The sequence below is a fragment of the Hirundo rustica genome, chromosome 21 (assembly GCF_015227805.2).
Source record: "Hirundo rustica isolate bHirRus1 chromosome 21, bHirRus1.pri.v3, whole genome shotgun sequence".
NCBI lineage: Eukaryota > Metazoa > Chordata > Aves > Passeriformes > Hirundinidae > Hirundo > Hirundo rustica.
The window spans coordinates 229,677-242,403 of record NC_053470.1 but is presented as its reverse complement, the minus strand read 5'-3'; the positions used below and the strand labels follow the sequence as shown (position 1 = coordinate 242,403).

The following is a 12,727-nucleotide window of genomic DNA, read 5'->3' as shown; positions in this document are numbered from 1 at the left end:
GAGGGAACTGTTCGCTGTCCGATCACCCTGGCTGCAGAGACAGCAGAGACAGCTTCCCAGCACACACAGGCTTCACTCTTAGGCAAGACCTGTCTTGCACCCCTAAACCACATAGCTGGTACCATTGCACAAAATGGGGATCCCCAATGCTTGACTTAGCTTGCCCTCCCCGCTCCCCCCCCCCCCCCCCCATTTGGATAAGCTCCAACTTTCCCCAAATAATCAAACCCTGATCAGACAGCAATCTCCCTCAAGGCAATTAGGATAGGAATTGATTTTGCAGACCCCTGGAGGAGACTCCTCAACAAGGATGTTTCCCCTGGTCCTGCTACACAGCCCAGAGAGGTGCTAACACTGGAGGTAGCAAGGGTGGGGGTATTTTTTTTTCTGCCCCATCAAAACTTTGGGAGAACTTGGAACCCAAGTTCCAGGAACAGGACACTCTGAACTCACTCTCACGATCAAGAGGATGTATTGATGGCACTGTGACTGCCTCACAGGGCCATGGCATCACCATCATCACAAGCTTGACACCCACCACCCAGGTCCTGCTGTGGACCTCAGATGATGTGTGCCAGTCCCCGCTGCTGTCACAGCCTCCTCAGCTGCCCCTGCCTGGGCAATGCTGAACCTCTGGGAGCTGTGGTGGCTCCTGGCACTGCCAACTGCTGCTGTCTCTGCTGATCTCAGCCGGGTGCGGAGCCAGCAGCTCCAGTCCATGGTATTTCCCTCCAGCTGAAGCAACGAGCAGGGATTTAAGTCCTGCAGGTGGGAGGCACAGTATGACACAATGCCCTCCTCACAAGGTGCCAGAATGCCCAGTACTTTGCCCCACAGAGGCTGTGGGGCAGAAACCTGGCAGCAAAGAGGTCCCTACCCACACTGCTGGGTGCAGGAAGGGTGTTTGTCTTTTCTGCAGGAACAGCCAGCCTAGGAGGCAGTTCAGGGAGCCTTTCCCTTCTTCCTCACAGAGTGAATGGCCGGACATTTGCCGAGATCGAGATTACAGCACTCATGTATCTGGATTTCTGTCTCACCGTGTCTGGAGAAAGCTGGGGGCACTTCGGAAACCTTTCCAAGCCATGGAACAGCCTCTGCCCAGGGGAAACAGAGGTGGGAGGGAAGGGGCTGCCAGCAAGGGGATCCCAAGGCACGGCTCACCCGTAAGAGGGTGCCCTGGGGGAATTGTTCCTGTTCTGTGTGACCCAGCTGTCCCGAGCAGCCTCTGGCCCTGGGTAGCAGCCTAAGAGTGAGCTCACATGTGCCCGCCCAGCCTCGGGACTTGGACACGGCAGAGAAGCGAGCCATTGTCCCTGTGCAGTGTCAGCCCCGCGGGCACCACCCGCCGCCGGGGCCCCGGCTGGTACCGGCTGCCGGGTGGGCACAGAGGTTGTGCCATGGCCGGACTGCTCCGGCCAGCAGTAGCCGTTGTCCTCTTCTGCTTTGCCGTGTGTCTGGAGGCCAGCCCGGAGCTGTCCGGTGAGTCAGGGGGAAGGCGGGGAGCAGGGGGACGCTGAGAACCGCGCTGGTGTGATGGGATGGGAGGGCAAAGCAACAGCAGGTTGGTGGGGTAGGGACAAGTGAGATATAAACAATGGCAAGCCAGAGTAAATTTCCCCAAAATGCTGAGATTTCTTTATCCCCACACAGGGCTGTTCTCTGAAAACACACTGCACACCTCCCACAACCCTGGCGTGCATGAAAGTGGCTCCCCAGGTCTGCTGTGCTCTCTTGGATAGTTTGCAGGCATAAATGCAAAGAAACAAATATCAAGCCAGTCCCTGAGCTTTGCTGAGCACCTCCTCAGCCACGACGCTCATGTCCTCAGTGCTGGACAGAGTGTAGAGCTGAAGGAGCACCCAGGGCTGACCTGCCAGCCTTCCCTGCTCTGAGAAAGGGAGGGAAGAGTTGGGTTGAAGCTGTACCTGGTCCCTAGACAGAGCTGGTGGCTGTGCCCCAGCTAGAGCCACTCACGAGTAGAGGTGCTGCAGGGTGCCCTGCCACAAGACTCAGCATGGGCCAGAAGCTCTCCCCAGGGCCACGCTGCTGAGCCTTATATAGACAAGGCAGGAATTTGGGATCCCTTCTGCCCCAGCTCTCTGAACAGGTGCAGGCAGGCTGGGCACCAGGCATTCCCCAGGGATCATCAGGAAACAGCCAGGCACACCCTCCATCCGCTCAGCCAAGCCCAGCTGGGTGAAAGCCTGATGCTGCAGGGCGGGTTGTGGTGAGGAGGATGTGATTTCATCTGGGCAGACCTAATGGCACAACCACAGCGCCAGAGACCGAGTCAGCTGTACGGGCATGAATCACTCACAAAATCTGCCTACAGCCTCCTTGACACGGCTCCACCCAAAAAACCATCTTCACAACTGCTCACTGGCCCAAAATAGTGTGATGGAGAAACCTCTGCCCCTATGGCAGTGTTCAAGCCTCAGTTTTAAAATACAAGCCACTGGTGCCCTCAGCTGGCATGACAGCAGAACAGGGTGCCTGCCTCAAGGCTTGATTTGGGGAAACCCATTTCTTCTCATATTACTTCCCTGAGTTCCCTGCCATCCCTAGGATTTGGCTGAGCCCTCCGCATCCAAGGCTGCCCAGAAGCAGGGTGTTTAGGCAGCCCTGCATCCAGGAGTGTTTGGTACTGGCAGGTGGCTTTGGAGTCAGTGCTAGGCAGAGGTCAAGGCCAGGGTGCCTCTGAAACCCTCAGCAGAGCCTGACTGCTGCAGGGGATGCAGAGGAAGGAGATGGGGGCTGGCAGCCTGGGCAGGGTCCTGTGCCCCTCACAGCCTCCAGCATCCAGTGATACGGGACAACCAGAGGAGAGGGACAGGACAGAGTTTGTCCTGCCCCTTCTTCATGAGCACTGCACCCCAAGGGCCTGATCCAGCTCTGTGCCATTCAAAGGGTATCTTTGCATCACACTGGAGCTTTGACTTGGCTAGAACACCTCGTCTACTGCCATCTACCCTCCCGTACCTCTCCTTTCCCCGCTCCTCCAGCAGGCAGAGAAGTAATCAAGGGCTTGCTTCTGGGATGCTGTGGCCACCCACTTGCTCATCCCAGCTTGTGAGGGATAATGCCAAGGGAGAGATTAACTCTGGGCTGGAGGCAGCTCCCAGCTGCAGCTGCTGACATCCCAGGGAGGGATGCTGACTGCAGATGCCAAAGAGTTAGTGGCAGCACTGAAGATGAAAGGGGCCCTGTGTGCTGCTGAGCCTGGCACCAGTTTGTGGACGTGGGGGTGAGCTGGTGCTCCCACCTTCTTGTCTTGGTTTGGGGGAGTTTGACACACTGGGTTTTGGGGGACAGGGTGCATGTCCTGCCCTGGGCCCCTGCACTGGCCTGGGGCTGAGGTGCAAGTTCCTCCAAGGACCCCACAGCTGGGGTTTGGGGTCTGTGATCTGCTCAGAAGCCCCATGCTGCCCTCTTCCCTTCTCCCAAGCCTCAAAATTATGCTTCCCTTTTGCTTTTGTTTTATTCAAAGATGCAAAGTACTTCATTCAGGGCCTACACATCACATTTCATCAGCTCTTCTGCTTCCTCAGCCTTCTCCAGCAACTGGTGCCTGCTCAGAGCACCTGGCAGCTTGAAGAGCTGTTACTGAAACAGATCCCTTGCCCACCCAGTACAGCCAATGCCAACTGGAGCCAACACTGCATGTTAAGCAGCCTTGGAGAGGCTGGGCAGGACAGTCCCACTTTGTTGTCCCCTGCAGGGAAAACAATGGGGGCAGTAATTTGGGACACAAACTAGGCAGCATTGAAAGAAAGAAGCATTCTGTGATGGGAATTCAAGGATAGAAGGGCCAGAGCCCATTATTGAAAGGGTTGTGGGCCAGAAATGGTTTGCACCAATACACAGGGCTTCTTCAGCAGAGACCCGAGTCCAGCTGGGCTCAAGTGATGACTTTGTGGCTCACACACATCTGACCCAGCCAGCTGTGGGAGCTTGCAGCAGCCCCTGGACCCTTCTCTCATCTGGCTCATGACTCAACTTGTGACAGGCTTGTGACAGAGTGCATCCTCCTCACCCTAACTGCAGGGATCATCACTGGAGGACCATCTCTGGCTCACTCTTGTTGTCTCCTCACCATGGCTCCATAACAAACCTGATTTTCTCTAACCACTTGACAACTCCTTATGGGATTTCCCATCTTCTCTGTCTTGCTGTACTGCCTCCGGATTTCTTTTCCTGTTGCTAATCAGCTCAGCTATTCCATGCTGCTTTCCAGGCTCCTGGCAGCAATGCTGCATGCAAAGTTTGCTACAAGCCCATCTTCTCTGCTGCTGTCCTGCTCTGATCTTGTTCACCCAATAAGTGCCTCATCTCAAGATATCCTCAATATCCTCACTGCCACCAGCACTTGGATGTCCAAGTGCCACCACTGTTGCGGTCCCGGTGTCTCCGCTGGACAAATGCCACCCCTTCTTTCCCCTTCCAGGGTACCTGCGCAAGGTGCTGAGGAACCACACTGCCCACACCTGCGATGGAGAGCAGCTCCTCATCGTCTGCCCTCGCAAAACCACCATCAGCATCCTCGGGGCCTTCTATGGGCGTCGAGTGCCCAGCACCCACCTCTGCCCCAGCCCCGACAATGCCTCCCAGGAGAGCACTGAATGCATGTCTGCCACTGCCCACCTGGTAAGGGAGGGATCCCAGGGGCCAGGCTGCACAGCCTCCACATCACTGAGCTGCCTGCTTGGGCTGGGGGGCTGCAGGCAGTGCAGCTTCCCCATGCCCTCGGAGGAGGTTTTCATCAGCATCGGGATTACAGAATCACAGAATCAAAGAGTCACAAACACTTTTTGAACTCTGTTAGGCTTGGTGATGAGACCACTTCTCTGGGGAGCCTGTTCCTAGCCCTGCTCTGTGAGCAGAACCTTTTTCTAATATCCAGCCTAACCCTGCCCTGACACAACTTCAGCCCATTCCCTCAGGTCCTGTCACTGGTCACTGCAGAGGAGTGATCAGTACTTGCCTTTTTTCTTCCCTTCATAAGGAAGTTGTAGACTGAAATGAGGCTCCTCCAGGCTGAGCAGACCAAGTGTCCTCAGCCAGTCCTCACAAGGCTTCCCCTCAAGGCCTTTCACAGTATTTGTTGCCCTCCTTTAGATGCTCTCTAATGTCTTTCTTATATTGCAGTGACCAAAACTGCACACAATATGCAAAGTGAGGCTGCTCCATGCAGCGCAGAGCAGTACAATCCCCTCCCTGGCCTGGCTGAGCCTGATGCCCCCCAGGACATGGCTGGCCCTCCTGGCTGCCAGGGTACTGCTGACTTATATTCAGGATTTGTTCACCAGGACCCCATGATCCCTTGCTGCAGCACTGTTTTCAAACATCAAATTCCCCAGTTTGTCCATACACCCAGGGTTGCCCCATCCCAGATGCGGAATCCAGCACTTTCCCTTGTTGAACTTCAGTTGGTTGAACTATGGTTGGTGATTGCACAGTCCTCTAATTTGTCACGGTCTCTCTGTGAGGCTTCCCTCCCTTCAAGGGAGTCAACAGTTCCTCACAGTTTTGTATCATCTGTGATTTACTGTGGGGCCCTTTTCCTAGACTGTTTTTGAAAGATAAGGGTGAAAGAGATGTTCTGTATCCCAGAGTAGAGCCTGGCAGGAGGCACTGCTGTGTCTTGAGCTGGCTTTTGGAGCAGCAGGCTCAGAGAAAGCCCTGGCATCTGGGGCTGGCGACTGGGAGAGGGGCACTGCCATAGCCAGGCTGTTGGGCTCATGAAGTGAGACAGGACCCCACAAGATGCTGCACCCACCCCTGTGGCTGCATCCCCTGGGGTTAGCACAGAGCTTGGCTCTTCCCCGGCCAGAAGCAGCACCCATCCCTGCTGGCAGGTCCCAGGGAGTGGATTAATGAAGCAGACCAAAGGGGTGCCTGTTTGATGGCAGCAGCTGGTGCAGAAAAAGGGTAGAAAAGCAGAGGCTGACAAAAAAAAGGGATGGAGCCTCCTCAAAGCATGCCCATGTCCCTCGATGGGGGCATTGTTTCATATGATGCTTTTCTAAGACCCTGCTCCAGCTCTTTGCTAGGGCTGGGGCAAGCCTGCAGCAAAGCCAGTGACTGCAGGTGCCTACAAGAAAAGAGAATAAGCTGGTGAAGATGAAAGAGAGCTGAGGATTCAGTGCCCTGCTTAGGAGCTCACAGGGCTTTCCTTCCTGGTCCTGCTCCAGCCATACATCCCCTCCTGGGACCCTGCATGTTCCAGGAGCACGGCAAGCACCAAGCCAGACCACGCTGGCATGGCACCAGGCTGGCTCCATGAGCCACCCTGCAAACACAGGTCAGGGTCCCCTCTCTGCAGAACAGAGGGTATGGCCTGGCACGGGTGCTTGTAAACTGAAGGGCAGGTCTGAGAGCAGGTCTGTGTAGCTCAGGTTCATACTGGGTCAACGGTGGGGTGGGCATGCTGGCACAGGACTGGGATACCTGCTCCTGCCTAAGGAGAAGGGATGCCTGGAGGGCAGAGAGCAGAGCTGCTGCCAAGGCTCGGCACTGTTTAGGTAGCAACTGGAAAGAGAGATTGCTTGTTTCCTTAACTAATTTCCCTTCTGGCAGCCAGCGAAGGCCAAGCGGAGGCTTAGTCCCGAGCTGGGCGGGAGAGACAGGGCCAGAGCAGGGGAAGGAGAGATGAGAAGGGGCTCCATTTGGGGGGCTGAGTCACGAGGCGGCAGCAAGGGAGTAAACCACTCCCTGCTGCCGGGCAGCCTCGGCTCCGCCGCGGAGTCACTGCTGTGCGACTCGCGGGGGCAAAGAGGGGGCATAGGGCCAGGGAGTCCCGCAGCCACCCAAAGTCAGGCGACCCAAAGACTCCTGCCAGAGCCGCGGGCTGGCCGCGTGTGCCGGAGGGGAGAGAGGCCGCGGCCACCTCGGTCACCGGCCCGTGCGTGAACCCTCGTCCCCATCTTGTGGCGGCACGGGGACACTGCGCGGTCCCTGGGGACACTGCGCGGTCCCTGGGGACACTGCACGGTCCGTGGGGACACTGCGCGGTCCCTGGGGACATTGTGCGGTCCCTGGGGACACTGCGCGGTCCGTGGGGACACTGCGCGGTCCGTGGGGACATTGTGCGGTCCCTGGGGACACTGCGTGGTCCGTGGGGACACTGCGCGGTCCGTGGGGACATTGTGCGGTCCCTGGGGACACTGCGCGGTCCGTGGGGACACTGCGCAGTCCCTGGGGACATTGTGCGGTCCCTGGGGACAGACATTGTGCGGTCTGTGGGGACATTGCGCGGTCCGTGGGGACACTGCGTGGTCCCTGGGGACATTGTGCGGTCCGTGGGGACACTGCGCGGTCCCTGGGGACATTGTGCGGTCCCTGGGGACATTGTGCGGTCCCTGGGGACACTGCGCGGTCCGTGGGGACACTGCGCGGTCCGTGGGGACACTGCGCCGTCCCTGGGGACACTGTGCGGTCCGTGGGGACACTGCGCGGTCCATGGGGACATTGTGCGGTCCGTGGGGACACTGCGCGGTCCGTGGGGATATTGCGCGGTCCGTGGGGACGCGAGCTCACCGGGTAGTGCCAGTGCACACCTGCACAGGTGTTAGAGACGCGTAGCGTGGTGCGGTACTGGGATGCCAGCACAGATAGTAGCAGACCTGTGCTGGCACACAGCTCACTGTGGGCACAAGGGAGGAACTGGTTCAGGAACGGGCGATGGAACTGGGATGTTTCCGTTGGGGTGGGCAGGAGTAGCTATGGGACACTTCTATGGGGTGAGAGGCCACTTCCCTGAGCCTGGCAACGGCGCCGACAGACAGGGGATGAGAACAGCCTCAGGATTTCTCACGCAGCTCACACCTGTTCTGCTCTGCTCTCCAGAAGCTTCTGGCTGAGTGCCAGGATCAGCAGTGGTGCCAGTTCTCAGTGCACAGCCAGGTCTTCGGGCCAGACCCATGCCCTGGGACACGCAAGTATCTCATCGCCTCCTACAAGTGCCGGCCAGGTGAGGAGGAGCATGGTCTGGGCAACATTGCATGGGCTCTCCCTGACCTCAGCTGCTCAGATGGGGCAGAAAGGAGAACATGGCTGCTCCTGTACCTTGCAGCTCTCTCTCAGCCCTCTCCTTGGCCTAAGAGAGTGGCTGCAGGTGATTCAGGATGCATTGGGGCACTCAGCGATGTCACTCCGTAGGGAACCATCGGGTCAAGACCGTGTGCGAGAATGACAAGCTCAGGCTGCAGTGTCGACCAAAATCCATCCTGGCCATTTATTCTGCAAGTTATGGACGATTCCTGCAGGGCAAAGCAGAGTGTGATGCATTGAACACTGGAGGACCCCATATAGGTATGCTAGAATGGTTTGAGACAGAGGTGGGGCAGGAATCATGAAGAGAGTATGGCACAAGTCCACCACTGGGCTGTACTTGTGTCACTTGGCCTCTGCTGGCTGCTGCCCAGCAGGAAGGGGCAGGCAGCTTTGCCCATGAGCCCATGCCTCATGTCTCTGCAGAGTGTGTGGCTCCGGACGCTCTGCGCAGGGTCTCCAAGAAGTGCCACCACAAGGGGAATTGCACCGTGGCTGCTGACAAGAGCACCTTCGGAGACCCGTGCCTCCCTGGCATGAAGAAGCAGTTGCGAGTTTCTTACACCTGTGGTGAGAGCTCCCCACGGAGCCAGGGGCACAGGGACCACTGGTGAAGTGTCTGCTGTGCCCACCCTGTGCCAGGCAGGCAGGGGAATAGGGCTCCCCAGGGAGGCAGGGGCTGCAGGGGAGGAGCGGGGTGGTGATGCTTGGTGTGTACTCTCCTTGCAGTGCCCAAGCAGCTGCTGGTGGAGGTGGGCCCTGACACCTCAGACCCCTTCCTGCTCTCGGACTACATGCACGGTAATGTGGGGGGTGAAAGGTTACACCACAAGTAATGTGGCATCGTGTCTGTGCTCTGGTGAACCAGCCTTTCCATGGTTTGTCTGCATCCCTGGTACCAGCTCCAGCCTAGCATCTCTGTCCCATGATGGAAGCCATCCCTTGGTCAGTGCCCATTCTGAGGGGATGGAGGTGGCATCTGCTGGGAGCAGGGGAGAGGAAGACACACAGGGTCATCCCTGTAGACAGCAAAGCACTTGTGCAGGAAGGATGGAGTGTGGTATGGGGAAGGACAGGCAGGAGCAGGCAGCTGGGACACAGGGCACCGGGAGCACCTCGTGTCTCAGCCTGCACCTCCTTGTCACTGCAGGTGGCTGGTACAAAGGGCCCAGGTTCTCCAGGCTCCAGGAAGACCGCATGATTTTTACTAGCTCTCTGGCAGCTTTTGCCCACCTTTGGGGTATGTGCCCTTCCTGGGTCTCACACAGCACCCAGGGAAACAGGACAGGCTGGGGGACGGCTGACCTCCTGGATGGCCTCAGCTCAACCCAGGGCTCACCTCAGAGGCAGCCAGATCCCAAACCTCTCCAGCAGGGCCAACAGGTACATGAAGGAGCAGGGCACCAAGTGCCCGTGCTGGGTTTGGGGTGGACAGGTAGTGCTGGGAGCTCAGAGGTTGAACAAGCCCCAGAGTCCCTCAGCATCAAGAGTTACGGTGTGGCTACAGTCCTGCCTGTGGACCTTCCTTTTCTAACAGGCCAGATTACCCACTGCGTCCTGCCCTGTCTGCAGGCACTGAGACCACCTCTCTACAGGCAAAAATTTCCCTTGCCAGAGGAAATTACTCATTTAATCCCCCAAGGGATTATTCTTTCCTACCTCTGCCTACCCTTCATCCCAGTGGAGGTTTTCTTTGGGGAAATGCACATTTCAAGACTGGTGGGTGCTGATGAGGCTCTAGGTGACACTTCCATGATCACTGGGGCAGGGTCTGTCCTGCCTCTGCAGTCTGGGTGGTGAGGGCATCCCTGCTCCCCTCCTCTTACTCCCATATGCCTGGTAGAGGGGCTTTGCAGGCACTGATACCTCACAGACTGAAGAGCAGTTTGTACCCTGGTGTCTTTCTTTCTTTCCTTTTCCCCTCAGGTGTCCCAGAGAAAGTTGCCCTCTACTTTCTTTGTGGAGTCTCAGGAGGCCTCATGCTGCTGCTGTGCATCATCAGCCCCAAAAGGATCTTCCTCCAGGAGGTAGGGGAGGCTCTCAAAGACCCAGACCTGGGGAGCAGCTTGAAGCTGGGCAGGACCAAGCTGCGGCACGAGCAGGATGAAGACGTCCCTGATGACAGCTCCTCAGACTCCTCCTTCCGCCGCCTCACCAACACCTACCGGGCCACTGACAGCATCTTCGGCCCTGAGCTGACAGCAGCTATGGAGGGAGCAGTGGAGCACCAGGGCCACAGTGGGGAGGAGATCTGGATGCCCAAGGAGTCAAGCCCGTATGCCATACACAAGATCAAATCGGCCACCAAATAAGAACTGGAAGAAAATGGCACGGAGAGCAGAGGGGCGCAGGCTCAGTGGGATCTGACGTTAGAGAGACGTAAAAGTTTGGGCTCCTGGGGGCGACTGGACATCCCAAGCAGCAGCAGGGTCATGGCAGCTCCAGTGTGTCCATCAAAAATCAACCCACCAACATGGAAACCTCCAACTCGGGGGTGACATGCAGTCCTGTGGTGTGATGAGGGGCTGTGTAATGGTTCTGTGGGCCACAGGCTCCTTTGCCACAGACACCACTAACCCTAACCTAACATCCCGAGTCTCAGCTTGCATCATCTGGCTCTAGAATTTAACCCTGATCAGCTGTGCCAAGCCCACCCTGGGCCCTTTGAGGCTGTTTGCTCCTATTTCTCCTTGGGTCCTGGCTTACACTCCTGGTGCTGCAAACACACCCTGCACTCGGGCACTGTGCCAGTGGCAGAGAGTCAGGAATGGCCAGGACACTGGGAGAGGCAGGTGGAGTGGGAAGCACAGCAGGCATCACCAGCACAGCCCCATCACGTGTATGCCATGCAGCCCTGCTGTGCCAAGGGAGCTACTCCCCAGGCTGGGGCCGCTGGCAGCTCAGCACAACACTGGCTCCCACCTCCCTGCAGGTATTCAGGAGCTCTGTCACCCCATGTTGCTCTGTGCTTTCCTCTCTACTTTCCCCTGTGGCAGGAGAGCCCCAAGTTATAACTTGCTGTGGTTTTTTTTCCAGTGAATAAATGCAACAGCTCTTAGGCACAATATCTCTCTCTGACCTTGGTCATCAGTGATGAAAAGGGGAAAAAGGAAGTTGCAAAGTTCAGTCCTCCCTGTGCAGAGAAGTACCTTGCCTCCCACCAGTGCTTCTGGCACTGGGTCATGGGAAGCAACAAGGTGGGCCTGTTTTACCACAGGAAAGGATAAGGGGAAGGGAAAAGGGGAAAAGCAGCCTAGTTGGGTCCCAAGAATGCTGTTTCCTTGTTCTTGCTGCTCTTTTTGAGCCTGGGGTTTCCCATCTGGTAAGCAATCTTGGAGCAAAGGTCCCCAGATACCATGCAGAGGGGCTTCTCAGCATTCCTGCAGTGCCAGGAAACCAGGCTGGGGCTGGTGTCTGCACCAGCTCAAAAAGGCAGCCCTGGCTTTTTCAGTGCTGTGGGAAGAGGCTGGATGGAAGCAGCAACCCAGCACTCATCATGAAAGGGACATGCCAGGTACAAGTGCTCTTGAGCCAGCACACAGCAGAGTCTAGTGGGAGGAGGCAAGGACCTGCGTTCTACCCGATTTGGGGGGTTGCTGAGGGAATGTCAGAGCCCAAGGAAAGCTTGCAGAGCTCTCACCTCCAGCTAGTCCGCAGTATCCTTAGATTGTGGACAGGACTGAGATGACAGCCTTGCCTCAATGCTTGGACAGCTGGCACAGCTCCTGCTGCACACCCATGGCTTCACCTTGCACTTCATGCTCTCCTCATCTTTTCTCCCACATGCCCCATGTCCAGGGGCAATTTCAGCTTGCATGGTGCGAGTCACATGCCTGCAGCAGGGTTGGGATTCCCAAGAGCCTCACCAGGAGCACCGGCATGGCAGTACTTTGGAGACTGGAAAAGCCAGCTTCCCAGTGCCAAGCCTGGGCAGGATAGGCAGATGTCAACCTGTCCCCAAGCAGGCAGCTCATCCCAGCCTCAACAGAGCTGTGGGCAGACTTGGATGGGATTTTTGGCTGAGGATCTTATTCCACAGGATAACCATGTTTCCACTGGCAGTGGGATGTGTCCTGGCTCTCCCTGGCTAGTATGCACCCAACTTGTATTTTTGGCTGGGCTATGCACTGCCTTAACATTCATGGGGAAAGGTAGGCACCTGGATGCCACAGGATCCCAAACCAACAGCAGACAAGCCTCAGGGAGCCCCCTGGCCAAGGACAGAAGCAGGAGCACTGGAAAAGGTGGGTCTGGAGAGGACAAGTGGCTAAGGAGGGAACAAGGTGGGCTAGAACGTCATCAGCCCTGATCAGTTTTGGGGACTGACGGGACCCAAGATCTGTGGGACCCAGGTTTAAACCTCCACTGAACCTGTGAGCAGAATTCTGCTCCTGGCTGTCCATGACCCAGGTCTTTCTGCTGGAGGTGTCACAGAGCTGCCTGCATGCAGCCCAAGCCATGTGCCTAATCCTGCCCACACGTCCCTTGGGCAGATGCTGGCACTGCTGTGTTTCCCTGGACAGGGGTTCATCAGCTCCACCCACAACAGCAGCATATGGGTGTGCAATTCTCTGAAAGGATTTTCTTGGGTTAAACTTAGGAATTCAAAAGTTCTTCTGGGAATCTGGTGGCTGGGGGAAGCTCTCCTCTGCTGCAGTGCTGAGCTCTGCTGAGTTTA

At 57.0% G+C, this 12,727-nt stretch overlaps 1 protein-coding gene across 5 annotated transcripts; it reads left to right on the top strand.

The window, feature by feature from the left end:
- Positions 1–1,277: 1,277 nt before the first annotated feature.
- Positions 1,278–11,114, top strand: LOC120762156 (protein eva-1 homolog C-like). 5 transcript variants are annotated; one of them, XM_040084259.1, is made up of 8 exons: positions 1,278–1,479; positions 4,445–4,644; positions 7,846–7,969; positions 8,158–8,310; positions 8,476–8,619; positions 8,779–8,850; positions 9,200–9,289; positions 9,976–11,114. In XM_040084259.1, exons 1-8 carry the CDS (start codon positions 1,398–1,400, stop codon positions 10,359–10,361), a joined length of 1,251 nt encoding a protein of 416 aa, XP_039940193.1. In that variant the 5' UTR covers positions 1,278–1,397; the 3' UTR covers positions 10,362–11,114. The 5 variants fall into 5 exon arrangements, with proteins under 5 accessions (XP_039940193.1, XP_058279259.1, XP_039940194.1 ...); XM_058423276.1 differs by having other exon boundaries at positions 1,286–1,479; positions 9,200–9,432; XM_040084260.2 differs by having other exon boundaries at positions 1,287–1,479; positions 8,476–8,616.
- Positions 11,115–12,727: the final 1,613 nt, after the last annotated feature.